The sequence below is a fragment of the Delphinapterus leucas genome, chromosome 3, assembly GCF_059928025.1.
Source record: "Delphinapterus leucas isolate spDelLeu-1000000601 "Yukka" chromosome 3, BTC_Dleu_Yukka2, whole genome shotgun sequence".
Classification (NCBI taxonomy): Eukaryota; Metazoa; Chordata; class Mammalia; order Artiodactyla; family Monodontidae; genus Delphinapterus; species Delphinapterus leucas.
In genome coordinates, this window is record NC_143131.1 from 85,313,705 (window position 1) to 85,340,905 (window position 27,201).

The 27,201-nt window shown below is 38.5% G+C and overlaps 1 protein-coding gene and 1 long non-coding RNA gene across 2 annotated transcripts in view; one reads left to right on the forward strand and one right to left on the reverse strand.

Annotated features, from left to right (window-relative positions):
* Nucleotides 1-27,201, forward strand: part of LOC149749599 (uncharacterized) — a 156,494-nt gene that overhangs the window by 118,819 nt on the left and 10,474 nt on the right. The window lies entirely within an intron of this gene.
* LOC149749600 (uncharacterized) overlaps nucleotides 1-27,201 on the reverse strand; it is a 98,452-nt gene that overhangs the window by 29,965 nt on the left and 41,286 nt on the right. The window contains exon 6 of the mRNA XM_089908411.1: nucleotides 21,835-22,013. Coding sequence (XP_089764537.1) covers nucleotides 21,835-22,013 — 179 coding nt within the window. The remainder of the gene's footprint in view (nucleotides 1-21,834; nucleotides 22,014-27,201) is intronic.

The window sequence follows — 27,201 nt, forward strand, 5'->3', positions numbered from 1 at the left end:
TTTAGGAAGGTTTCATGGAGTTGCAGGAGCGCTCTGATCTTTTGAGTGTACACAGAGTTCTAGCTCAGCCAATTAGCAGCTGAATGAGCTTGGAAAATATGATTTCTCTTCTAAACCTCAGTTTTCTCATCTTTAAATGGGCATAATAATATAAACCACCTCAGTGGGTTATTGAAATTAAAACCCTGCTAAGTGCTTAACAAAATCCCATTTTGTTCATAATAAATTCTTAATATCTGCCGTTTTTACTGGAATACTTTCTTCCCATTTTTAATAAAACTTGACAACAAAAAAAGAATCATCTTTCACTTTCCTATTCTCTTAATTTAGTATTTTAAGTTTTACAAGCAATAGCTGATTCTCATTGTTCATAAATTCCGTATGTGAAAATTCACCTACTTGCTAAAATTGATTCATTAAGACCCAAATCAACACTCATAGCACTTTCACAATCATTCATGGATGTGCTTAAAGTTGCTAAAAATTTGAGTTGTCTAGGCCATGTCCCCAGCTGAGGCTGAACAAAGCAATGCTCTATCTTCTTATTTCAGCTCTTATTCTGTAAACAAGTATCCTTTTCATGGTCTATTTAGTGTCATGTTTTTACATTTTTATGGGGTTTTTTTGTTGGTGATTTTGTTTTTTAAATGGCCTCCAATGGCAGTGTTGAATTTCTGGCTAGTGTTCTTAAATGCAGGAAGGCATTCAAGATGTGCCCCGTGGAGGTGATGGGGGTGATGTGCCCCATGGAGAAAATATTTGCGTATCTCATTTTATTGCATTTCACTTTATTGTGTCTTGCAGATACTGCATTTCTTACAAGTTGAAGGTTTGTGGCAACCCTGCATTGAGTTGCCAAGTCTATCAGTACCATTTTCCAACAGCATTTGCTCACTTCCTGTCTCTGTGTCACATTTTGTTAATTCTCACGATATTTCAAACTTTTTCATTATTACTATGTTTGTTGTGGTGATCTGTGATCAGGGATCTTTGCTATTATTACTGTAATTATTTTGGGACTCCATGAACTGTGTCCATATAAGATGGCAAACTTAATGGATAAATATTGTGTGTGTTCTGACTGCTTCACCACCAGCTGTTCTCCCCATTCCGCCATCTCTTTCCCTCTCCTTGGGCCTCCCTATCCCCTGAGACACAATAATATTGAAATTAGGCCAGTTAACAATCCTACAATGGCTTCTAAGTGTTCAAGTGAAAGGAAGAGTCACACATCTCTCGCTTTAAATCAAAAGCTAGAAATGATTAAGCTTAATGAGGAAGGCATGTTGAAAGCCAAGATAGGCCAAAAGCTAGGCCTCTTGTGCCAAAAAGTTAGCCAAGTTGTGAATACAAAGGAAAAGTTCTTGAAGGAAATCAAAAGTGCTACTGCAGTGAATACATGAATGAAAAGAAAGTGAAACAGCATTATGCTGATAGGGAGAAAGTTTTAGTGGTCTGAATAGAAGATCAAACCAGGAACAATATTCCCTTAAGCCAAAGCCTAATCCAGAGCAAGGCCCTACCTTTCTTTAATTCTGTGAAGGCTGAGAGAAGTGAAGAAGCTACAGAAGAAAAGTCTGGAGCTAGCAGAGGTCAGTTCATGAGGTTGGGTTCATGAGGTTGAAGGAAAGAAGCCATCTCTATAACATAGAAGTGCAAGGTGAAGTAGCAAGTGCTGTTGTAGAAGGTGCAACAAGTTATCCAGAAGATCTACCTAATATCATTAATGATGGTGGCTACATTAAACAATAGATTTTCAATATAGATGAAACAGCCAGCTTTTGGAAGAAGATGTCATCTAGGGCTTTCATAGCTAGAGAGGAGAACTCAATGTCTGGCTTCCAGCTTCAAAGGACAAGCTGACTCTCTTGTTAGGGGCTAGTAAAGCTGGTGACTTGAAGTCAGTGCTCATTTACCATTGTGAAAATTCTAGGGCCCTTAAGAATTATGCTAAATCTACTCAGCCTGTGCTCTATAAATGGAATAACAAGGCCTGGATGACAGCATATCTGTTGACAACATGGTTTACTGAATATTTTAAGCCCACTGTTGAGACCTACTGCTCAGAAAGAAAGATTCCTTTCAAAATATTTACTGTTCATTGACAATGCACCTGGTTACCCAAGAGTGCTGATGGAGATGTACAATGAGGCTGATGTTGTTTTCATGCCTGCTAACACAACATCCATTCTGCAGCCCATGAATCAAAGACTAATTTAGACTTTCAAGTCTTATTATTTAAGAAATACATTTCATAAGGCTATAACTAGCATAGATAGTAATTTCTCTGATGGATCTGGGCAAAGTACATTGAAAACCTTCTGAAAAGGCTTCTCCATTCTAACTACCATTAAGAACTTTTGTGATTCACGGGAAAAGGTCAAAATATCGACGTTAACAGGAGTTTGGAAAAAAGTTGATTCCAACCCTCACAGATGACCTGAGGGGTTCAAGACTTTAGTAGAGGAAGTAACTGCAGATGTGGTGGAAACAGCAAGAACACTAGAATTAGAAGTGGAGCTTGAAGATGTGACTGAATTGCTGCAATATCACGATAAAACTTACACTGATGAGGAGTTGCTTCTTATGAATGAGCTAAGAAAGTGGTTTCTTGAAGTGGAATCTACTCCTGGTGAAGATGCTGTGAAGATTGTTAACATAACAAAGGATGTAGAATATTACATAAACTTAGTTGATAAAGTAGTGGTGGAGTTTGAGATGACTGATTCCAATTTTGAAAGAAGTTCTACTGTGGGTAGAATGCTATCAAACAGCACTGCATGCTAGAGAAATCATTCATTAAAGAAGCAGTCAATTGATGGAGCAAACTTCATTGTTGTCTTATTTTAGGAAACTGCCACAGCCACTCAACCTCAGCAACCACCACCCTGATCAGTCAGCAGCCGTCAACATATAGGCAAAACCCTTCACCAGCAAACAGATTATGACTCACTAAAGGCTCAGATGATGTTTAGCAATTTTTAGCAGTAAAGTATTTTTTAATTAAAGTATGTACATATTTTTAGACATAATGCTATTGCGCACTTAATAGACTACAGGATAGTGTAAACATAACTTTTATAGGCCCTGGGAAACCAAAAAATTCATGTGACTCTCTTTATTGGGATATTCACTTTATTGCAGTAGTTTGGAACTGAATCCAAAGTATCTGTGAGGCATGCCTGTATCTGTGTCAGTTAAGTTTCTTTCAAGCATAAGTTATAGGGCTGTAGGCCATGAATTCAATGTTAACGAATCACCTATATATATGTTAAATGAGATATATTTAAACAGAAACCCACATAAAACAAGGTTATGTATTGAATGACTGATGAAAATGTTGTGACCAGAGGCCTGCAGGAACCTAGCCCTGTGTTTCCCTAGGAGCAATGGTTCAGTATTCTCTAATTCAATGTTTGCAGTGAATTCATAGAACATAACTACCGAGACTAATAAGAATTGACTGTATTTTTGAAATTTGTCCTTATAACAATGAATATAATAGGTGATGTGTTAGTTGTTTAATCAGTAAGCACAAACTATAAGAATATGTATCCTTGCAAACATATAAAAATCGTTTAAAATTTCTGGCAACTTGTTATTTCTTGGTAGTTTCATATGGCCCAATTGTAGTAATTTCATTTGCTTTCGCTTTTATAGCCCTTTGTTATAGTCTTCTAATTTTATATAACAATTTTGTGAAAAATCAACTTAAACAGAATGTCAAAAACTAGTGTTTTCAGTATTTTATTTCTTAGATGCTCATTTCAGACTATTTATAAGTCTCAGTAGTCTTCAATTACATTTTTGTTTGTATTTAATTTCAATTGGTTGAGCTTTTTGAGTAATGATCACAAGATAACATGATCATTGTGGTATTAATAGAAATCAAATGCATCTTTTAATTGCAGGGAGAATGACATTCTTAGTGAACCAGGAAAGGCTGTGCCTAGGTTCTTCTTGTGAAAACTCAGACATGAAAGTCTAAGGGCTGTGTGTTCATAGATCAGCAGGAAGTCTGGCTCCAATACCATGTTGTAATACAGATTGCCTTTCATCTCAGGTAGTTTAATATTTTAGAAAAGATCTGTAGAGAAAAGTTTTTTTTGTTTTCAGAATTTGTTTTTATTTTAACAATGTTCCTTGAAAATAAATTTTTTATTTTAATTTATCCTTAGTTATTTCCTAGGCTTTATGTTCTTTTACTTTTAATTGTTCTTGGAAAATTTAAAGAATTTGTGGACACCACGCTCTATATAATAGCCCACTATGTTCATAAAGACAATCAAAATGTTAAGTAATAAACTTTGCCATTTAAACTATTGGCCTTTCACAGTCAATTAGAAAAATAAAAAACACATTATTCAAATCAATTAAGACCTTAGTATCCATGGTATGTACAGCTCAGAGACTGAGATGCAAGAAGAAAGTACTAGAACTTCTATTTTTAGACTTTTAGCTAAAAATATAATAAATTCAGCTTTATGAATATTGAATACATAGCTTGTCCCTGGCATCGTCATATAGACTGTATTTCAGGTGGTTACAGGTTAGGAACCTCTACCCAAGGTTCCACCTCCCCAGGGCAAGAGTGTGAGTTCCACACTCAGGGGAACTGGCTGCACACCGCGGCTGTGTGTTCACTTTCAGCATGCTGCAGTGTTAAGTTAGTATGTGAGTAAGGGGATTCAGAAATTATATTACCTTCTGTTTTAAAAGTTCTTACAATACTTTCTAATGATGTGGAGCAGTGAACTTGAAAATCTTTTGCATAACACAGAGGTTTGCTGGTTATGTTACAGAAAGTTAACATGTCAAATTTAAGATTAATTATACATTGTTTTCTTTATTAAAAGAAAAAACCCCCAAACCCCTCACTTGCCAGGTTTGCTGACCTTTTTTTGTGATGACAAGTAGCTACCAGCAGTGTGTTATCTAGCAGATATTTGAAAAAATAAGCAAACTTGATTTGCTCCTTCAAGGTAAAGGTCACTTTTTAATAATGGATGAGAAAGGAAATGCTTTGGAAAGAAACTCATGTTATGAAAAAAGCATTTCGGGAATGTTTCTCTCATTAATGATTTAGTTGCCATAAACAGTGTGTTTCACCTATAAAAACTCATATCTCCACATTTAAGGAACTTGGAATTTTAAAATCTTCCAAATAAGATCTTCTGAGTCCACTTGTTAAAAATAGTAAACAGCAACACTACCCAGTTAGTTTGCATGGATGAGTCACTGATATCAGGGAAGATGGAAATTTACTGGCCAGATTTAAAGGAAAAATTTTTGCATAATTGGTGGGTGGGATTGAAAAATGAGCCCCATGATTTAGGAAGTATAGCCAATAAGGCACTTCTTCCATTTAGATCTCTTCTGTCTTTGTAAAGTGTACATTTAAGTTATGACAGTCACTAAAACTATGAATGAAAATAAACAGAATTCTGAGCTAGGCCTTCGAATTCCTGTCTCACAAAATGTTAAACCAAGACTTTAAAACAATGAGGTATATGAAATAAGGTGGTCTCAATAATATATTTAAGATGAGAGAAAACATAATGGGTCATTTGAATCTTTAACAAGTAAAATAAATTTTAATGTTTATTTTTCATCTCATCCTCTTAAATTTATATTTTGTGTAAGTTTAATAATATCAATATATTATCAGAGCAGCATAGGAATGTATTTATAAAATAATCCCATGCACTAAGGATGTGCGTTAAAATTTTTCTGAAAGATTTATGTAATAAACAAGTTCAGGATCACTAGTCTGAACTAACTATTCAAAGAGTAGAAAATGAAAATAAATTAGAGAGATTGGATATACTTTTCACCTCTTTTTTAAAAAAATTTTCCCAACGAGGAGTGTTTAAGAAAAATCTAACATCTATTATTTGTATTAAAAAAATAAAAGACAATTTGATACTAGAAAATTAGGAGGTATGTACTTGCAGAAGAAAGGATAAACCATTAAATTGGAAAAAAATTTACTTATGAACAACTTAATACATTGTCCTTTAAGGGAGTTCCCTGGTGGCCTAGTGGTTAGGATTCCAGGCTCTCACTGCCATGGCCTGGGTTCAATCCTGGCTGGGGAACTGAGATCCCACAAGCGGCCTGATGCAACCAAAAAAAAAAAATTTTTTTTTTTCCTGTGGGCTCTGAATACCACCATGGAGCAGTACTGGTCTGCACACCCAAACACACTAATTCTCACAATTTTCTTTTTTCCAAATGTAATACGTCATGTCCCTTGTACTTTTTCTAAATTCTTTTTTTTTTCATACTCTATGAACTTTGACCTTTCCTGGGACAGTTATCCTCCTTCTTCATGTCTTCCTGTCACCCCTTGTGCTGTCCTTACTAAAACAGTGACTTCACAGTGGCCAGGGAGTGAGCATTTTTGCATTTTCCATTCTAGTTTTGATTTCTGGATGATTATAGCCCACTCTAACCCTGTGACATTTTTAGTGTCACAGAAACATACATTTGGCTCCTCTTCCCTCAGTATATATTTGTCCCTACTCACCAACTACTTCTTCAAATTATAAAAGTCATTTGAATTCTAAGCTTACGTTTTGTGATACTAGACATCCTTGTATCTGTGGCTCCAATTTTATTGATCAAACTTTCTATTCCTGTTTTCTTGATTTTTATTGCAAATGTCAAGTTACAGATTTTCAGAAACAACCCCTGAAACCTCATTATTTACTTCCAATACTGGCAGAGAATATTAAATGAAAATTCTGTGTATAATTTTCCAACTAATTATTTTTTTCATTAGTCATTTGATGTGTATGTTAAAAGAAAAAAAGACCCAACAAAACAAAATCGTACTAAAATATCCACAAAGTTCTACAAAACGCATAGTATCTTCTATCACCAGTGCCATCTCTTAGTCATAGGAAATGAGGTAAATTGAAAGTTTCATGAAAACAAAATCTGTTAAAATTATTCTAGATTAGTCACAATGTCAACAAAGAAAATATTTATCATGCTTTCATTTTTAGTGTGTGGCCTAAGCGTGTGCCCTTTGAGATGTTACATAACAGAGGTTATCAACTTACTCACATGTGCCAAGACTCTCAACACACAAGGTCATTCAGTGGGAGCAGCCAGGGTCAACCCTGGATGAAATTCATGTTTGGTGCACTCCCTGTCCCTCTCTCCATTCGTTATTCAACAGTTCCCTTCCTGACCTCTCTCCCCACATCACTGTATGGTCCACAGGCTTGTTGAGGTGCCTCACACACAGCATTAATTTCCCAGCAGGAAATTCGTCTCTCACCTCCTGCTCTCTCTTATAAGGAAGTGAATCAATGGAGACTTGGCATTCACCTTTAAAAGTTGTTGGCCTCTGGTGTGCAGCAACAACAAACTGACTAGATCCAGCAGAGAACAGCATTTTTATTTAGTATAGAAAGAATTCTCCAGGAAAAAAAGGACAAAATGGAGATTGAAATTATGCTTGGTTACAAAAGCACTGGCATTCTGAAGGTGTACAAAGAAGGCTCATAAAATAGAAGAAAAAGTGAAAACAAAATGGGGGGAAGAGGTGAAACCAGCAATGAGGTGACAAGTGAGGGAACATCTTTCCTTCCCTTGCCTGTAGGTGATGAGCAGAGGCAAGGCTGCCTTTTAAAAGAGTGAGAGATGGAATATTTCCTCTCAAGGGTATAGAGCTAGACCTTGGAGATGGTCAGAAAATTATGTCAGGCCACGACCTCAAATGATGACCCAGATCTCTACAAAGCTTCTTGATGTTTGGCAGTCCAGAGAAGCTTGTGTATCTTTTTTTAGAATAACATTTTTACATGCATAAATCAAAATACTTAGGATTACAAAGAAAACCAAGTATACTGAAATACCATTATTAAAATATTAAAGAAAAATGTGTGATATGGTAGCACCTGCTTTTTAAATAACATGTTAAACAATAGAATCTGGTAATGGAACTAATTGCTACCTTAATTTTGAAATAGTGATGAATACAAACTATATTTTAATATATGAACAATAACTATAATATGACACAAAATACCTGTAACTTCTATCATTAAAAATATTGACAGAACAGTCAATTTTATGGTGGTTTGTTCCCTATTTTATAATTGAGGAAAATTTTAAGTTTCAGTTAGAGGTTAGTGAAAATAAAGAGGTAACTATTTTCCCATCCAAGCCCAAGAACCTTTTAATATTATATTCTTGGGAGTCCTTGAACTCCATGTTAAGAACTTCCATAGCTAGGGGCTGGAGAGGTTGGTCAAGGAACAGTAAAGGAGGGTGTATAGTGGGATAGAGGATATAAGACTGGTGAAAACAGTGTAGGGTAACAGGAAAAATTTGGAATAGCAGTCGAATATCTAAGATATTTTTGAAATCCATTTTCTTTCCCTGATTCTTAGTGCCATCAGCCAAATTCAGCCTCCTATCTCTTGCCTTAATTAATGCAAGGCTTCCTAGCTCACCCTACAACCCAACCTCCCAGCACCTCCCCACAGTCCTAAGGAATAGCTTCATTTATCTTTTAGTTATGCTTCTGGGGTTCAGAATCACTCAGTGGTTCTTCATTGCCACCCGCATAGGGGACAGCTCTTTACTGTGAATTTAAGGTTTGTTAGTATTTGGCTTTGGTCTATCTTACAGTCTCAGTCTCCATTAGTCTTGTCCATATACCCCATGATGCAATCAAATTGATCCACTATGGTTCCTTAGTTGGATCTCAACATATTCCTATACAGCCTTTCCTCAGGCTGTTGCTTCTACCTCGAATTTTCCTTCCCACATTATATGTGCAGGAATATTACCCATGCTAAAAGCTTAAGTTCAATCACCAACCATTATAAGAGTAGGAACTTTGTCTTATTCAACTTGATTTCTAGACTAATGATTAGCTATATCCCTTGCATACAAAAAGATGATTAATAAGAGCATTTAAAATTAAAGGACAGGAGACTAAACATGGGATATTGGGGAAGTCCAAGATTATAGATTTTAAAATTTCAGATGGGATTTGAGGTAGAGTGCTTCAGGAGCCGGTCTAAAAGAGTGGGAGAAAAAATTCTAATATCTGAGTGTAAGAAATAGGGAATTGATCAGTTATCAGTTGAAGGTTTTATCTCACGTTATTTGGATTAATCTGTTTTCATTTTATTGGGCTTTAGTGCTTCATCTTGTTTCTGTTATCATCATCTCCCTACCAATGAAAAAGAGGAGAGGATGGTGCTATGAGATGAGGTCCTGCTTACTGACTGGCAGCTATGGTAGAATGAATATCAGCATTGGGGTGGGAGGTCTAGACAGTATCCTTTACAGGCTATTTTTTTAAAGGTTCCTTCTTACATAGTTTTGACCGCAGCTTTCCATTTCTTAAATTTCGCCTGCCTTTAACCTGTATGAGATTCTGGATAGGAATTCTCATGCTAACCAACTCCAGCTTTCCAGCTCCCCTAGCACTCATTACAGAACAAGGCAATCTCATGGCTGCTGATATCAGATCTGATGAATTCTCTGTTCCCTATAAATTATTCAAAAGCAATTTCAGCTTACCAGAAATGAATTTCCCATTCTATAAAAAAGGCAAGTTTTGGTCACTTTCACCTTAAAATAACATAATGATACTCAAAACTAAATAGATGGATACAGAATATTTCTCAAGAAATTTGTCATTTGAAGGCTAAACTGACCTAAATTCATATCTCTTTACCAGATTCAAATGCAACTTGATATCTGTTAGATGAAAGAGCTGGGAGAGTATTAATATTAAACTGACCTTGAGTTCTCTCAATTTCTGATGAAAAGTTTCAAGTTGCAAATGTTCCTTCTGTGCTTTCAGAACACATTTTTCATAGCTAGAGCAGGCATTCATATGCAAGCTTTTTATTTTAGAATTCCTTGGGTAGAATTCTGCGCAACTGATTCACTGTTACACTTCCTTGCAATGTAACAAATACTTCTGACCACCACTCAAAATGGCAGTGAGTACAAAGAGATTTGGGGACCATAGTCTAGTTTGCTTTGTCATCGTGTTTGGCCCAAGGAAACAGGAGATGGCAGGTCTGTGCCACTATGCAATATTTAGGACAAGCATGACGCAGTTTAAATGGAAACATTACCTTAGTTCTGAGGTGAAAGGGCAGATCTGTAAGCAAACACCTTCCATGTAAATGATGATGACAAATGTATCCCAAAGGGAAAAATACAAATGGCATATGTACTTCATGAATAATTTGTCTTAATTGTCTATTCTTATACCCCCAAAATTCCTTGTGAAGAACAAAAACACCAAATTTGACTGATTCTCCTTCTGCCAATTTAGCACATTTTACTGGAATAAGGAGATTAAGTGTATGTCAAGGAAAAATAATGTATTATGGAGCCATCAAATAGTTTCCACCCTGATGAAGCCTCTGACATTTTGGTTAAAACATTTGAAGAGTGTGAATAGTGGTTGAACTGTCTTTAAGCAAGGGTTGTTGGGCTTCTGAAAGATCTTCCCAAAGGCCCCGCTGCTACAACTACTGCTGCTGCTGCTACTGTTAGGCATTATGGCCTGCTAGAAAAATCTGGAAGAGAGAAGTCATGTGCTTTCTCTTCAAATTTTTGATGATGAAAAATAAAAAAGAAATCAAGCATTAAATGTATTGGGCTGAATCAAGCAACCAGATAATCTTGCTTTTTGCTGGTTTATTGGGGTTAGGTCAGTGGAAGGATTAGTAAAAACAAACAAATGAACAAACAAACGAAAACACCTCAATACCTAACGGCAGATGGGAGGTGGGTGGGTAAGAAGTCCAAATTTACTCTTGCTTTTTTGGCCATAGTTTTGTAAATTGAATACAAAGATACCAGTGGACATGAGGAACATATCCATTTCTTCACCATTCCAATTGCACTTGCTGTGTCCTCATTGTTGTGTGCTGCAGGAGCTGAAATCACATCCTTCCAGCCCACAGTTTGACTAAAGGAACTTTCTTCCCACTGTGTCCCTGAGAACAGGATGAGGTGAGAGTTCAATGCTCTTGAGGTTTACAGAGAGCACATTATTGCCCACAAAATTACACCATCCACAGGAAAACTAATACTAAACCCTTGAAGAAAGCTTTTGTTTACTCAAATCCATAAAGAAAAGTGCTCCTTTATATATTATAGATTTAAAAAATCACGAATTATCAAAGACCTATGTCTTGTTAATATAGGGAACTATTAAAGATCTCTTTAAAACTCCCTAATGTTTCACAGGGTTCTGGGCCATGCATTAATCTTCCCTTTTTCTCTCAGAGGTGTTTTAGTCTCTCCCTACTTTGAAGAACTGAGCCTGTGCTAGGAGAAAGTTGAAGGCCATACTATTTGAAGAGCTGAAGCACTGGGAAAATGCCAATTCTCTAGAGCATCAGTTCTCAACTTTAGTGTATATAACATTTACTCTGTGTGTGTGTGTGTGTGTGTGTGTGTGTGTTTGTGTGTGTGTGTGTACTTATTATAAGCCATATTCCTGAGCCCTATCCCATAAATTCAGATTTGGAAGACCAGATATGATGCCCAGGGGTATCTGATAAGTGTGTGGGTGAGTCTAACTTGTGGTTCCCAGACCACATTCCGGGAAACACTGAGGTGGAGATAAGCAGGCTATTTTAAAATCTCTTTTAAGTACTTGCAGTTTGGATTTGGTGCCCTCGTTTATCCCTTTAGTGAGTCTCTTCTCCTTGTGATGCCCGCCTCCTGTCCTGGCACTTCCCCACAGACCAGGGCCACACTGCTGGACTCAGCTGTCCCCACGACCTCCACACTAGGGAAAGGAGATACGCCTGACATGTTCCAGGATGATCCCTCTCCTTTCCCTCATTTAAACCTCAGTGCCTTCAGTATTTTTCTTTATACCAGGTAGCAAGCACTTAAGAACCCACGGGATAAACTACCTAATGCTTATTGAGATTATAATGATTGAAAACAGCTTGATGCTCCCCCCTCAGGTCCTTTGTACTAGCTGTTTCCTCTACTGAAACCATTCCCCCAGATCTTTGTTTTATCTTAAATGTCATCTTCCCAGACAAGCATCCTTGATGATTACTTAAAAATAGCCTCCCAACCCTACCCCTCCTCCCAGCCACTCTCAAATCCAGATACTTATTAGTTCCTGAAATTATCTTGTTTATTTTCTGTCTCTTCCCACAGTAAAGCGAAACTCCGTGAGAGCTGTTGGCCTTGTTTATTAGTTTTACAGCTCTGTCTCTGACATACAGTAAGTTTTCAATAACTATTTTGCCAATAACAGAATGGATATGAACTTCCCCCAGGAATATCTTTTAGAAGTGGACATGGCATGATGGCCTTGTCTTTGTCCCTGGGAATTCCAGATACTGGGACAGCCTGGGAAGGAAGCCGCTTTGGGAAGCTGGCTTTCTTCTAATTTATAATCTGAACATATACCTGGCAAGTGGGATTTTGCTGTAGGAGAAAGAGCAGAAGGTGGTAGGAGAAGATCAGGAAGGTGAAAGGGAAGGGGTGGATTTCTTCCCATTTTAAATGTCCTTTCGTATTGGGATTTCTTAATACTGGATAAATAGGCTCAACAGGTTATCATCCTCAGACTGTGGTCATATAATGGCAGACAACTTTCTCTATGTAGCCTTACACTTTCCTAACCCAGAGCTAGCTGCTTACTGCCATTGCATGGCCTTCCTAGGGGATGTTACCCAAAGTTAGAGACTGGTAACTAGTATAAATAGGAGGATTCCAGGTGAATATCAACGACCTGGTTTAAATGCTGGGTCTTCTCTTATAAATTATATAATCTTTAATCCTCGTTTTCATATTTTGGAAAAGGAGGAAGTTGGTCTAAATTACTTGTCTCTTCCTGCATTAACGAGAATTTTATGATCCAAATTGCTCTCCCAGGTGGGCTCTGAGAAACCATTTGTGAGTAAGCTTCGCCACCTACTGGGTGTCACTTAAATTACAAAGTAAGGTTCCAATGAGGTATTGAAATTTGGAGCTGAACTTACTCAAGATTTTATAGGAAACTTGGAAACCCTCTGTTATATTGACCACACATATTGACTCATTCCCTGCTTTCTGAGTGCCACAAGCATTCTTCCATTGATGAGGTATTTATTTGTTCCATTCCTGTGAAATCAGCAAACGACGCTCACGAATCTTACTTAATAGTTCTTACGTTCACCTCTCTTTTAGATTAGCTGGATGAGGTTTGAGGTGTGAACCTGGGAAATGCATCAGGGACTGTGGTTTCCAGGGGCAGGTAGTTTGCAGTTAGGCACAAAACTGGGGACTGAAGCACTGGGAAGGAAGTTTGGAGTAGTGGAAAGAGAGAAATATGCTTTTTAGCCAAGAAGACACGAGTTTGAATCTGTACTCACGTATGAGCTACATGACCACAGGCAAATTACTTAGATTAAGGTAAAATGGGTCGAGGGGATGGAATCTAGTAGTTGAAACTATGTGCCAGGCCCTGTAATTATTGATTTATATATGATACTTCATTTAATCCACATAAGAGCTTTATCAGGTAGACATTATCATGTCCCATTAAATGTTGGCCCACTGCTTTTCTCATCCTATACTCTCTTCCTGGATAATCTAGATATGATCATAATTTCAATGTCCACATGTATAGCAGAAACAGACACCTGATTGCAGTGAGTTAGGAAAGAAAATGAAGGAAGGTAGGGTTAGACAACTCTTCCCAAGAATTTGCCTTAGAAAAGGTGATGAGAGATAGAAAGTTAGTCACAATAAATGTGTCTTCAGGAGGGTTTTCTCTCCCCTCCCTCAGGATATAATAGACAAATATGCCTTTAGACTGGGAAAAGGTGAATTCAAAGATAGAGGCAAGGCCAGGCCAGAGGAGGCCAGTCATAGCAGAGGAGGTCCACTCTCCCACTTAGAGGCTTGTATCTGGCAGGCAATTGTTTCACAGCAGCATTTAGCTCCACTGACTGCGCCTACCCTTTTGAAACACATTCATGTCTGGGCTCTGGAAACATAAAACTCCTTTCGGTTTTCTTTTTGCCTCGTTGTCTGTTCCTATTCAGCCTCTAATGCTGGATCATCCTCCCCATGCCAGACTTCTGACTGGCTCTGTCCTCATCCCAATGTCTTTGACCTCAGCTCTCTTCTCTTGTAATCTACATTCTTCTTATGTGAGCTCATGACATATAGTGCCAACTCCATATGCAAATGATTTTATAACATAGCTGAATCTCTTGACAGATCTTTCCTCAGAGCTCCACCATTCCGTCTCTTCCATAAGGTCTCCTGGATAGCTGCAGGCAAAGAACCATTTTGGTAATAAGCAAGACCATAAGGTGCCATCAGGAATCAACTGTATTGTTTCCTTCTACTGTCTGTTCAAGCCCATTCTGTGGGCCTGGTTTTCCTCTGCTTCTTAGGTCAATTCTAGGGCAAATCCCTTTTCCGATAACTCTTACTTTATGAAAAGTCATAGTATATAATTATTCTGAGATTGTGGGCTGTAGAGCCAGACTGACCTTCAAGGCCCGTACTCTATTCTACTTCACCCCGCCTCTAGCTTTAGAGCTTAACCGCCTTTAAAAGTGCATTGTTAACATCGTGGTAATTTTGGAAGGGAATATCATTCACTCTCCTTTCGTAAAAGGAAATCAAAGATTAACAGGTCTCATTTATAAAAGAAATTCAAGACACATGACAAAAATATTTAATCTTATTTCATGCCCCCAATTTTACTGTTTGTTCAAAATGAAGTCTCTCACACTGTCGTATGCTACTCAGTCCCTTGGACTCTCCTCCTCCAACGTAGCAAAGTAAATACGCTGTGACAATCACAATTCCTGAAACAGAGACAAGTATTTAAAGCATAACACTGCTTGCTTCTTTGAGATCTGTAAAGCCCAGTGTGTGAAGTGTCTCTCAGTCCTTTTCCCCCCACGTACACCCACGTTTGGGTTCTTGCATACAGAGATCCCCAGAACAGAACAAAAACTGGCTTGTTCTGCTACAATGTACAGAGAATGCTTCCTTTTTCTGAAAAACCTGGTTGAACATTCAGTCTTATCCTTCATAAAGTTCAGTTCCTCTGTTGGTACCTATGAGCTAGATATACCCAATTTTAGCATAGGTGGATTGTAAGGTAAGTATATCCACCAGTAATTCCTCTTTTTCTGTATCTTCAGCTTTTTTCTCCTTTTTTCTCCTGACTCTACTCTCAGCAGCATTCACACTTAAACTGGTATCTTACACCTTAAAAATAATAACAAAAACAACTCTGCCCTCATATATCCTTCCTTTTCAGCTGTCAAGGAAGCTTGACAGCTTGGAATTGTCCTTTTGGTAATGGCAGACTAGTCATTAGTATCAACGCTATTACTGAGAAAACTAGAAGACTTGAAGTATATATAAATGCCTCTTTGAATACATCAGAGAGCCTATAAGACAGTGAAGAATAATGGGGCTAAAATCCAGCAGAAGATGAGCCCAACATTGGGGTCACTTCCACCTGAAGGGGCTAAGAAGTTGAGCAGAGATTTCAACATACTCATGGAGTTCAGACCCCATCAAGGAGGAGGTCCTTATAAATCATGCTCTGAGTTAGAATCTTGAAGAATAACCTTGGGAATTAGAATGAATGACAAAAAGACCAACCTTCACAATGACTGAAGGTTGTCTTACAATTATTTTAGTACTGAATAGATTAAGATGACCTAGGATTAGTGCCCTTACCTTTCTAACACAAACAAAATTGCAGAAATGGCAGATGAAAGAAACAGGCACCTATAGAGGATCCTGATAAAGGATGGACTTTAGCATGACTATGATTAATACGATCAAAAAATAAAAGACAAGTTCAAGCATTTCAGCATAAACAGGAGAATATAAACAAATAATCAAATGGACTCTGGAACTGAAAATATAATTGCTGAAATTAAGAACTTACTGGAGTTTATTTGCTATTAAACTAGACAGAAGAATTTCAGAAGAATATATGCAGAATAAAGCACAAAGAAACAACTTATACTGAGAAGTTATCTAATAGTCTTATTGTTACAGTGAAAGCCAAAAGAAAGTGAAAAGACATATTCAATGATCTGAAAGTAAACAACTACCCAATCTAGAATTCTATAGCCAGTAAAAGTATTCTTAAAGTATTAAGGGGGGGATAAAGATATTTGCCCAAGATAGCTGAAAAATTCAGCCCCAGCAGACCTCCAACTAAATACCATTCTTTTGGAAGATGGAAAATGTTGCAGGTTAACTGTTTAAAGATGCAGGAACAGATGAATACCAATGCAAAAGGTAGATATGGGTAAATACAAAAGAATATTGATTGTATAAAATAATAATATCTCAGAGGATTTGCAATCTGTATAGAATTTAAATATATGACAACACAAACATATTACTTAAGGCATGGCTAAATTAGATGCTGTGATGTCCATAAAATAGTATAAGTACTAATTTATGTTTGACTCTAGTAATCTAAATGCACGGTGTAATATTTTTGGTAATCAGTGAAAGAACATTAAAAGACCTAATAACTACAAGTTAAATGGGATCATAAAACTATTAACTTAATTGAAAGGAAGCAAGAAAGGTGAGGAATAGAAACAGAATAGAGAGACAAATTGAAAGCAAAAATAACTATAGTAGATATAAACCCAATTATATCAGTAATTAAATTAACTGTAAATGGACTGAATACTCTTCAGTTCTCACACTATTTCTCTAATCTCTTTCATAGGCAAGATTTTCAAAAGACTGCTCTGCAAATGCTCTTTATACTTTTCCAATTCATATAATAAATTGTTTCTTTCTCAACTCACTCTATATAACCCAGACTTTTCTTGCCAAAGTTTCCAAGGACTTTGCATAATGCCAAACCCAGCAGATGCTTCCTAATACTCTTCACAGTATGACCCTTCAGCAATGCCAGGAAACACTATCACCTTCCTTCTTGAAACTGTTTTTTTTTAAATCTTGGCTCCATGACACATGTTTTCCTGGGTTTTGTTTCTATCTCTCTGGCCACCCCTCTCAATCACCCTTCCTATTTCCTCCTACTTTGTCCACTCTCAGGGTTTGAGAGTTCTCTTTTCATCTCACTTTATATTCTCTCCCTTAGTAATCTCATCAATTTCCATGGCTTTAAATACTGCATATATATATATTTGCTATACTATAACTATACAGTATATATAATACTCTAAATGTAGTTCAAATTGAACTATTGATCTCACCTTACCCTATACCCTCGTAACCTGCTCCTTTTTCAGTAAAAGATATCTTATCCAACCAGTTACTTTGATCAGAAACTTCAAAGTCATCCTTGGCTGTCCTTTATTTCCCCTTTCTCTACTACATTTAACCCATCACCAAATCCTTTTGATTTCAGCTTTTATATATTTCTAGAGATCTGTCCACTTAGCTTCCTTATTCCCACTCTGGTCAAGACTACTTACCTAGGCTCTCCTCTTGCCTAGACTACGGTACTAGCATTCTTTTTTTTTTTTTTTAACATCTTTATTGGGGTATAATTACTTTACAATGGTGTGTTAGTTTCTGCTTCATAGCAAAGTGAATCAGTTATACATATACATATGCTCCCATATCTCTTCCCTCTTGCGTCTCCCTCCCTCCCACCCTCCCCATCCCACCCCTCCAGGTGGTCACAAAGCACCCAGCCGATATCCCTGTGCCATGCGGCTGCTTCCCACCAGCTATCTACCTTACGTTTGTTAGTGTATATATGTCCATGCCTCTCTCCCGCCCTGTCACAGCTCACCCTTCCCCCTCCCCATATCCTCAAGTCCGTTCTCCAGTAGGTCTGTGTCTTTATTCCTGTCTTACCCCTAGGTACTAGCATTCTAACTGTTATTTCCATTCCACTCTTATCCCCCTCCAACTTATTCTCCACGTAACAGTCAAAATGATCTTTTGAAATTGCCTTGCCCAAGAGAATTTTGGTGGCTTTCTATTGTAGTTAGAAGAACATCCAAAAATCCTTGTCATTGACTCAGGACCCTGAGTTGACAGCCTCCTGCCTAACCCTTTAGCTGGACCTCCTGCCTTCCCTGTCCTCTTCCTTGCACGCTGGTGTAGCCGCACTGGGCTTTCTCAGAATTCCTCAAACTTGCCAAGCTTTTTTCCAGCTCAGGGACATCATACATGTTGCTTTTCCTGCCTAGAGAACCCTCATCCCAACCATTTGTCCGGCTAGCTTTATTGCAGTCCTCAGGCCTAAGCTAAAATAGTACATCCTCAAGAAGGAATTCGTTACATACTCCCATGTCTTCTAATCTATACTAAACCCTCCATTTCACTCTTGTGCCAGTTACAAACTTATTGCTTCTCAGCTCCAAATTCACTCCTCAATCTATGCTCTGCAATAATGGATGGAATTCCTTTCCATAGGTTTTTTTTTTAACAGTAAGTGCATTGTCTTCTCAGTAGAGGGCGCTAGAGGAACATTGCAAGAGGAAGGGGCCCTCCCGCTCTTTTCAGCGGTTTAGGGTGGGTCTGCAGTGTGAGTGTGTGGACATCTGGGGGTGCTCTATCTTAGCTATTCACCCAGAACACACTGTCCCTGGAAACCTTGCAGCCCTAGTGTGACCTGATGATAGCCTTCCTGTGACCCTCTCCATATGGACATCTCCTGCCTACCCTGGTGCCCTGATTCCCTCTGCTCACTTCCCCTCTCCTATAGGTTTGTCTCCTGAGGTCCTCCCTGCACTATCTCACTCCAGACATTCTTCGCAACAGGGATATCTCATGCTCCAGGCTTCCTGCCACAGTGGTGTCCCCAACTCCTCTTATGCTCCCATGCACCAGCTACCAGCTTCAGTTTACCTGCCCCATCTGTGCTCCAAAGGGTTGCTTCCTGTTTGCCCTCTGACTGCCGAATAACTACCTCTGTCTCAGCGAACTAGTGAGCGGCTCTGATATCCAGTGGATTCAACTACATTTCCCAAGGAGATCTGAATCCCCAGCCTTGGAGAGGGGTACATTTTCTAAGTTTGTCCTTCCTTGGGTACTTTCCCTTGGTAGCATATAGATTTTTCTTATAGCCTATAGTGATTCTTTTATCATAGTTTAATAATTATTTATATTAAACTTGTTTAAATCACTGTGTGATTGTATCTCTTGTTTGGATTCAGACTGCTACAATTCTCTTCTCCCATCCCATAATTTTTCTTATTGTACCAATCACAATTGCATATTTACTCGTAAGTCTATTTCTTAATATCAGTCTCTTCTATGGAACTATAAGTACAAACAGGGCAGGCACCATGTCTGTTTTCTTTTGTTGTTTGTTTTGTGTTTTTGGTTTTTTTTGTATTCCCAGTGCTTAGCATAATGCCTGGCTCTTAAATATTTGTTGCATGAATGAATACTGTATAGCTGAGTTCACTTTCTGCTAATTTAATCTGTTGTGTTCTTATTATGCCCCTTAACTCTTCTCAGTCATTGCTGTCTACTCTAAAGATTAGACATAATGTATTCTAGAATTTGTAGCATTACAAGGGATCTGATTTTGGCTCTTTATAAACAAAATAAAGCTGTATTTTTATATTCTACCATCTCCGTGTTAGACCTATTGTGGTGGTGATGCTCACAACGGCAGTTACTCAAGATGTTTTTTTCTTAGCTGTGTCCAAACTTACTATAAGATGTACATGTCTTTTCCAAAGAGGACTAGAAGCAGTTTTTTAAAAAAATCTATTTTAATTCTAACCTCTCTACCACCACACTTTTAATTTTTCACATAAATTCTACCTCAGGACTCATACACTCAAATCCCTGCAGGGCCTAGTTGGTAATTTAAATGATTGGACTCAGTGTAAGGAAATGAGGAGTAGTAGGGATTATGGCATATTGGATAGTACCTGCTTCACCTGAATGCATTTCATTAAAAAATTTATGAAAACTTTGTGCAAGCCAAATATAACATCTGCAGGCACCACTAGCCCCATGATTGCCCCCTGGCAAGCCCAGACACTGCTCCAGGAATCATTCTCAGTCTCAAGAACCAGGAATCTTAAACTATGGGATGCTCGACATAGGGTTGCTTTATGTATTTGTTTTGCTGAAGAAGCCATTAAAGAAAAGCTAGCATCTACTATTGTCACCGTTTCACAAGAGGAAACAAAAATTATCATCACCGAGAGGTAGAAAGGACACAATCTCAGGATAAAGAACCATCTATTCCATGAAAGAAGAATTGGCAAGCTTGCATTATTGTTTTATTTTTGTCTTCTGACTGTAGATGGGAATAAACTTTGCTGTGGGACTTATCCAGGCTACAAATCAGTTCCTTCAGAATGGCCTTGAAAGCTTACAAAAGAATATACAGTTTCCAGGGCCCCACTCAGGAGGGAAGGGGGAAGGAGATAGTTTGCATGTGTATTCTGGAAAACTCTTCAGGGGCTTCTGAAGCATACCCAGGTTGGAACCTTCTGGTCTGTTCCACTTTAATACTCAGAATACAGAAAACAAGGCTAGACCACCATTTCTCATCCTGCTTACAGAGAATCCTATTTTCCTGCACTGGAGGGAGACAAAGTTTTTGCAAAGTAGCTGTATGGCTCGCATTGCCACGAAAGGCAGACACCTCCTGGTCTATGTCACAAATAAATGATTCACAGTCTAGGAATGAGGAGTCTTCACAATGATTCCATATGAAAAATTACTACTCATTTTTTTAAGTGTACTGATTTCTTTATAGATAGACAGATAGATAGATAGATACTCCTTGTTCCAGAAGGGAATTAAGGTCACTTAAAAAATATATAAAATACAAAAAAAAGCTTAAAATCAAGAAACTAGGGCAATATAAAATAAAGGCAGAAAAAATAAAATTGTGTCATGGATAAGGTAAATAACCCAAGCTCCTGTTTTTCACGCTTATTAGCAGAAGGTCACACAGGTGGTTCAGAGTGAAGCCAGCCAGGCAGAGGACATAGGAAGCAGTGGGCCCTCTATTGAACTGGGCAGCTCTCACCCTCCCTAGAGGAGGAAGTCACTACACAGTTCCCACCAACTGTGACTAGAGAATTTTTCAAGAGAAATTGGAAATTGGAATTTCTGTGTGAAATCTCTAAAATTTATGATGCTTGCTTTTGATTAAAAAAATTAAACATCGTATTGCATAGGGCAAAGAGAACAATTCTGCTGATGAGACCCTGACCTGCTGGTTGGTTGTTTGAACGGCAGGCCAGCATCACCTGAAGTGCTTTCCCCACACCCACAAGCCCAGGCCTCATCCCAGACTTGCTGAATGAGAAACAACTGGGTTGAGGACTGGATCTCATATTTTGAGAACATTCTCTAGAAGATTTCAACCCTCAACCTATGGTTAGAAATCACTGCTCTAAGGAAATCTGGGAAATGAAACAAAGTATTTCAGGTGGATTAGTAGGTGCTGTGCTTCAGAAGCCTTACTAACATCAGTCCCTGTAACCTAAGGAACAGTGCCCAGGCACAGCGGTCTAGTAAGATGTTAGCTGTGCTTTGCCTTAGCCCACTTTGATTTCTCTAGGGTACTAGGTATATAGTTTGGTTCTTATTTTATTGGCTTTGATAAGAAAGTTTTCACAGAGGATCTGAAAGTAGGAATAAATCAGATAGAAATGTATGCCAGCCTTGATTTATGCAGCAGCAGAGAAAATAAATTACAGTTCTCTGAACTTCTGAAGAAGGAAAAGTTCTTTAAAAGCCACTGGAGAGAACGCTGTTTCTAGAATCCTACCACATACATGGTACCTTACAAGACAATACTTTGGTAATGGACTTCCTGTACTTCCCAGGGTTTCACTCCAACCCTTTCCCTTCCCCTTAGTTTACCTTCTTATGTCTGTAGTAGTGGATGCAGCCATCATGCTTCAGCACGAACCACCGTTTCCTCCAACCGTTCATGAACCCAGACTGGGTCCTCTTATATAGGTAGCCGCGGCAGGTGGGCCAAGGTGTATTGGGACAGCAGCTGATGTCAGATCCCACCACCAGAGTCAAGATGTCTGGACCTAGAGGGATGAATTTGAGATAGTTCAGTGGCTGAAACTCTTACAATCAACTGGAAGGATTGTTGCTCTTCAGAAGGAATGGATGAAAAAGAGGTATAGTTACCACAAATGGAATCAGTGAAATAGAATTCTACAACTGGAATGAATCAGAGAGTCCTTTAGTGATTCAGCCCCTCATGTCGAAGAGGAAAATGAAAACTGGGGAGGTAAAGGGACTTCTTTGAGGACCCATAGCTCATAAGGGGTTGAATCAAATGTGAGACCCAGGTTTCCTGAATCTAAGACAGAACTCTTTCTATTCAACCACATGGCCTAGTTGGGTCTGATTATGGAGGACTCAGGTCTGCTCATTCTGTCTATAGTAACAGCAAGCTAAATATTTAACATATTTTGATTTACATCCAAAGAAAGAAGATAGGTGATGTTTGGCTTTTCTATCTCACTTTTATTCAAGATAATTAGTTTCCTTGACCTGTGTTAGCTAAAGGGAGGATCTAAACCACTGCTAGTATATGTTGCCAATGTTGTCTCTGATCAAAATCAATTACTAACCTTTGAACTTGAAGTAGACAGAAATTTTAGGAGACTTTAGGTACAAATGCTTTTTATCTTTTTGTTTTGCCTACCCAACTCATTGCTGAGGATGTGACCCTGAGCTTCCAAGTGCCTATCTTCTCCTTCTGGAGTGCCTGGACTTCAGTGGTGCCCCCTTTCCTGTAGAATCAGTGTGGTGAAGAGCTTGAGAAAAATTGTCCCTGTCCCTGATAATATGAGGTCACTGTTTACCACTTGTGCTTTGATGCTGCCAGCATGAACGTAGACTTTCATCATATACCTACCTCTTGATGCCTCAAGAAAATTCTCTGAATGTCATTCAGACAGACAGCAACCCTGACATGCGTTGAAAACTGCAAATGGGCTGTGACTACATTTACAATTCCTCTGAGATGGAGGCCACATCCCTGAAGGGGGACATTTGGCCTTGGCAGCACTGACTTCATCATGATGTCTGACATTGAGATTACCAATCTGTTTAGAGCTGTCCATGGGAACGGGGGTCAGTGAGGAGACTCCTCTTATATAAGTGACAAGTTCCAACCCAGGGGATCATTTCTGGCTGAGCCACATGGCCCTGAAAATAAAGATTTGTCCCAGAAAGGCTGACACAGTCTTAACTTTAGCAGCACGCAAAGCACCTTGGTAATTAAATAACTCTGCGTGTTGAGATGATTCTTCGTTGCCATGTAAATACATTTTAATTTATTGAACTGCCCTTAAGCTCCTGTCAAAAACACATCCAGAATAATTAGAAGAAATGCTCCAGATTGACCGGCAACCCACAAATGTCTTTGTCTTTGGACTTCAGTCCCCAAAGAACTGCACTCCTGGACTAATATGCATAGTTGACACATCTGCCAACTTATTTATGTACTGCTGCAGTGGGCTGCCCCTGGAGGTCATTTTTCTCTCGCTTACAAAGACTGCATATGGGTTTCTCTGATACTGATCAAGCTAAACTTGAGTTTCAGCCGGCCGTAAACATAACTTGGTACACCAAAAAATTCTCTCTGGGACAAGGATACAGATGGTCTTATATTCTTATTGAAAGGAAAGTTGGTGCACTCATATTGAAACGAAAGTTCTTCATGTTCACAGTTAGGACATGATCCTGATGCATGAGGAGTTGCTGAGTTCCAAACAGCTGTTGGGTGGTGGTGGTTTTATATTCTTTGCAGGTCCTATCCGGGGCCAGGAGGACCTGGGCCTGACATTTACAGAGACTTTAGACTTTTGATGTTATCTCCACATTAGATTATTTATATACTCATTGTAGTGTGCGTGCGTGCATGCGTGTGTGTGTGTGTGTGTGTGTGTGTTTTAAAAGAACTAAATGTTAAGTACAAACAATTAAACCCTTCTGGTTCTGTTATTATTTATCTGTTAATTTACTGGGAGCCTAAAAATATGCCAATGTCCTAGCTCAGTGCTTCTCAAACTAAATGTAGATGCAAATCACCCAGTGGGTTTGTTAAATGCAAATCCTCATTCGGTAGGTCTGGGATGAGGCCTGAGATTCCTTATTTGTAAGGAGCTTTCAGGTAATGTTGGACCACAATTTAAGTGGCAAGTCCCCAGGCAACTGTCAGTTGCTGAGAGGCTCTGTTCATGAGCACAGTCTTTGTCGCCAACCACCATGCTTCTTTCTTTCCTTGGCTCTGATTTAGTCTCCCCTGTATGCTTTCATTTTCATCCCCAATATTTTGCAGCAACAAAATCATTAAGTTCCACGACCTATCCCAGTGCCACCATTACTTCTTTCTCTAGATATCTCCCCACCCTGGAGAAATGGGACACATAATCATTGCCTTCCTCTACTGGACACCCCAGAAATCTTTCCTGCTTTTTGGGTGTGAGTGGGAGGAAGGATGCGGTAGGATGAATGGCCTGATGTGAAAGAGTTAAGAGAACTGTTTGTTTCATGAGATGAAAGAGTTTGAAAATCCATGTCTTTAGCAAATACAGCTCTTTGGTGACCGCGTCCTTAAAAAGAAAAGCTCTCCGGCAAACTCTTCTTCCCTAGCGCTTTGGCCTATAGTTTTGGAAGTAAGGAGTTGTGGGTGAGGTTATTTACAGCTACAGGAGAGAGAAAAATGATTTCTTTTTCTAATTCACACTTTCTCCTTGGATCACTGTCTTTTATTATGCCACCAATCTTAAACTGTGTCAGAGTCGCACCTCTGCTGTCAGACAAACTCCACCACACTCGCAGGCGTGGATGAGCAACGTGCAAGATGAGCGCGGTCCCCGAGGGCTGGCGCAGTGGGCTGGTACTGCGTTCAGCTGCGAGGTCCTAGGCTCCAGAGGCACCTCTGTGCTTGTTTTTAGTACAGCCTGCTGTTAGGGAAACAAAGGAGCCCTAATGAATCCAAAGGACTTCCAGGTTGATTAAGCTTCATTGTTTCCCTTTCCTCTCTTTCTTTTCATCACTTTTCCTTAATGATTAAATCTTCTATTTGACTCTGCAAGTAACCAAGCCCTATAATAGCTCAAACCAGAAAGTATGAGGGACCTAATTAAATGAAAATTCACATGGAGCTATTGTCATTCCCAGTGTGATACTAAACGCTTTCTTAAATCTGTTTTGGTATTTCCATCAGCAAAATTGAGGTAATTTGTCTAGGTGTGTGTGATTAGTATTTGAACAGAATTGTTATTTGATTATGTTTTATTTTATATTATTTCCTATTATATAATGTATAACATATACTAACATGTTATTCTATTATTATTGAATGGAATTACTATTTCAATAATAATTCCCCTTTCTAATGCTGGTCTAGGAAGATATGATAACACCTGCACTGGAAGCTAACAAAATTGAGTTTTAATCTTATGCCTGTAACCTTTTGGCCATGCCTCCGAGATGCTGGTCTGTGTACTGATGCTAGACAGGCTGTGAAAGAACCACCAGGGAGACTTGATTAAAATTACAAATGTGCAGGCCACCACCCACCATGAATTCTGTATTTAAGAGTTTCTCAGGTGATTCTGGCATTCAGTTAGATTTAAGATTTAATGTTTCGAGAAAAGTTACTTGGTGTTTATATATCTAAATCAGCAGCGTAGCAATCAGTAATATAGTAGGATTTTGCCAAAGTTTCACATGCATGGGAGTGAAATTGTGCAGACATGTATAGCAGTCAATCAGATGGACTTTTAAGAAGTTTATGCAAACAGACCCAAGAGTCAGGTGGAAACATTCAGATTTTTAAACACGCTCTTAATAGGTACCTGGTAAATATATATTTCAAGACCTCTGTGTTTCATATGAATTTAACAAAAAGCTCTATCATTTGTTTCACAATTTTTACTTTCTTCAGACAAGTTGGTGACTTCCTCTCCCAAAGAGAACCTCCAAAATCTTGTTTCAGATTCTATATACTCCAGAAATACCTTGACCAATGTATAGGCTTGCTAACAAAATCGAACATGTAAAGCATTACATAAAAATCAAATTATTCCTATTATTTCTTCCCCTTTCTCCTCTTCTTTTTTTAGTTTCACGTCATGTATATTCTTCTCATAGACTCACTGCCTCTCAGTAGTGCTGTGCTTTTTGTTTGTTTTGCCTTCCTTCACGACTACCACCTATACATTTTAGAACTTGGATGGAGCTAAAATTGTGTATGGGTGGGTCCCCGTTCAGGAGGCATTTGTCTGTTGCTCTTGAACTCAACTATAGACAACTGAGCCCATCATAACACTGAGGTCATTGCACGCAATTGTGTTTAGAGTACAGCCCCCTTTTGGTTTTTGTTTTACTTTATTTTTTCCTGCCATTCCTGATTCTCCTCAAACATTCTGCTCCCCACAATAGGCACTCACAAAACATGTTTGATATAGGACTGTGAATACACTCTTTTGTGCATGTCTTTTTATTTTACATAAATGGTATTTTGCTAACATCTCATTCTATTTCTATCTTTTTCTTAACTCAAAACCATGTTTTTAAGGATCTATCCATGGTGCTGGCTAAATGTGCATTTCGTATATTATTTCAAAGAAGGCATAGAAGTCCAGAGTATGCATCCATTATTGGTCTGCTTATCCATTCCTCTAGTGACAGTCACCCAGACTGCCTCTAACTACTCCCCACCACACAGAACACTGCAATGAACGTCCTTGTATTTGTCTTCTCAGCAGCTTCTTTGGGCTTAAATGCCCAGACGTGCAATTGGTAGGACAAAGGATCTACAGGTACTTCACTAGATATTGCCAGTGCTCTCTGAGATGCCTAGAGCCCAGCAAGACTGCATGAAGATTCTCACTGCCTCATATCCTTACCAAAGCTGGCTATAATCTAATTTCCACTTTTTTCCCCTAACCTGGTGGATCTAAAATGTCACCTTATTAATTTGCATTTCTCTGATCACTAACAAAGTTATTCTACTATAATTTCTTTTATTAACATTATGCTGTTAACTTAAAAATTGAGGTCATTAATACATCTGAGGTCAACCCTGGTATATGGTATAAAGAATAAGGCATAATACATGAAGGTATGAATCCATCCAAATTATAATTCTCCATAAAAATAATGTACTAAAATGTTTGTCCTTTTCCCATTGTTTTGTGGGGCGTTTATCGTATGTCAAGCTTTAATATTTTTTTAAGTCCATTTATGAAC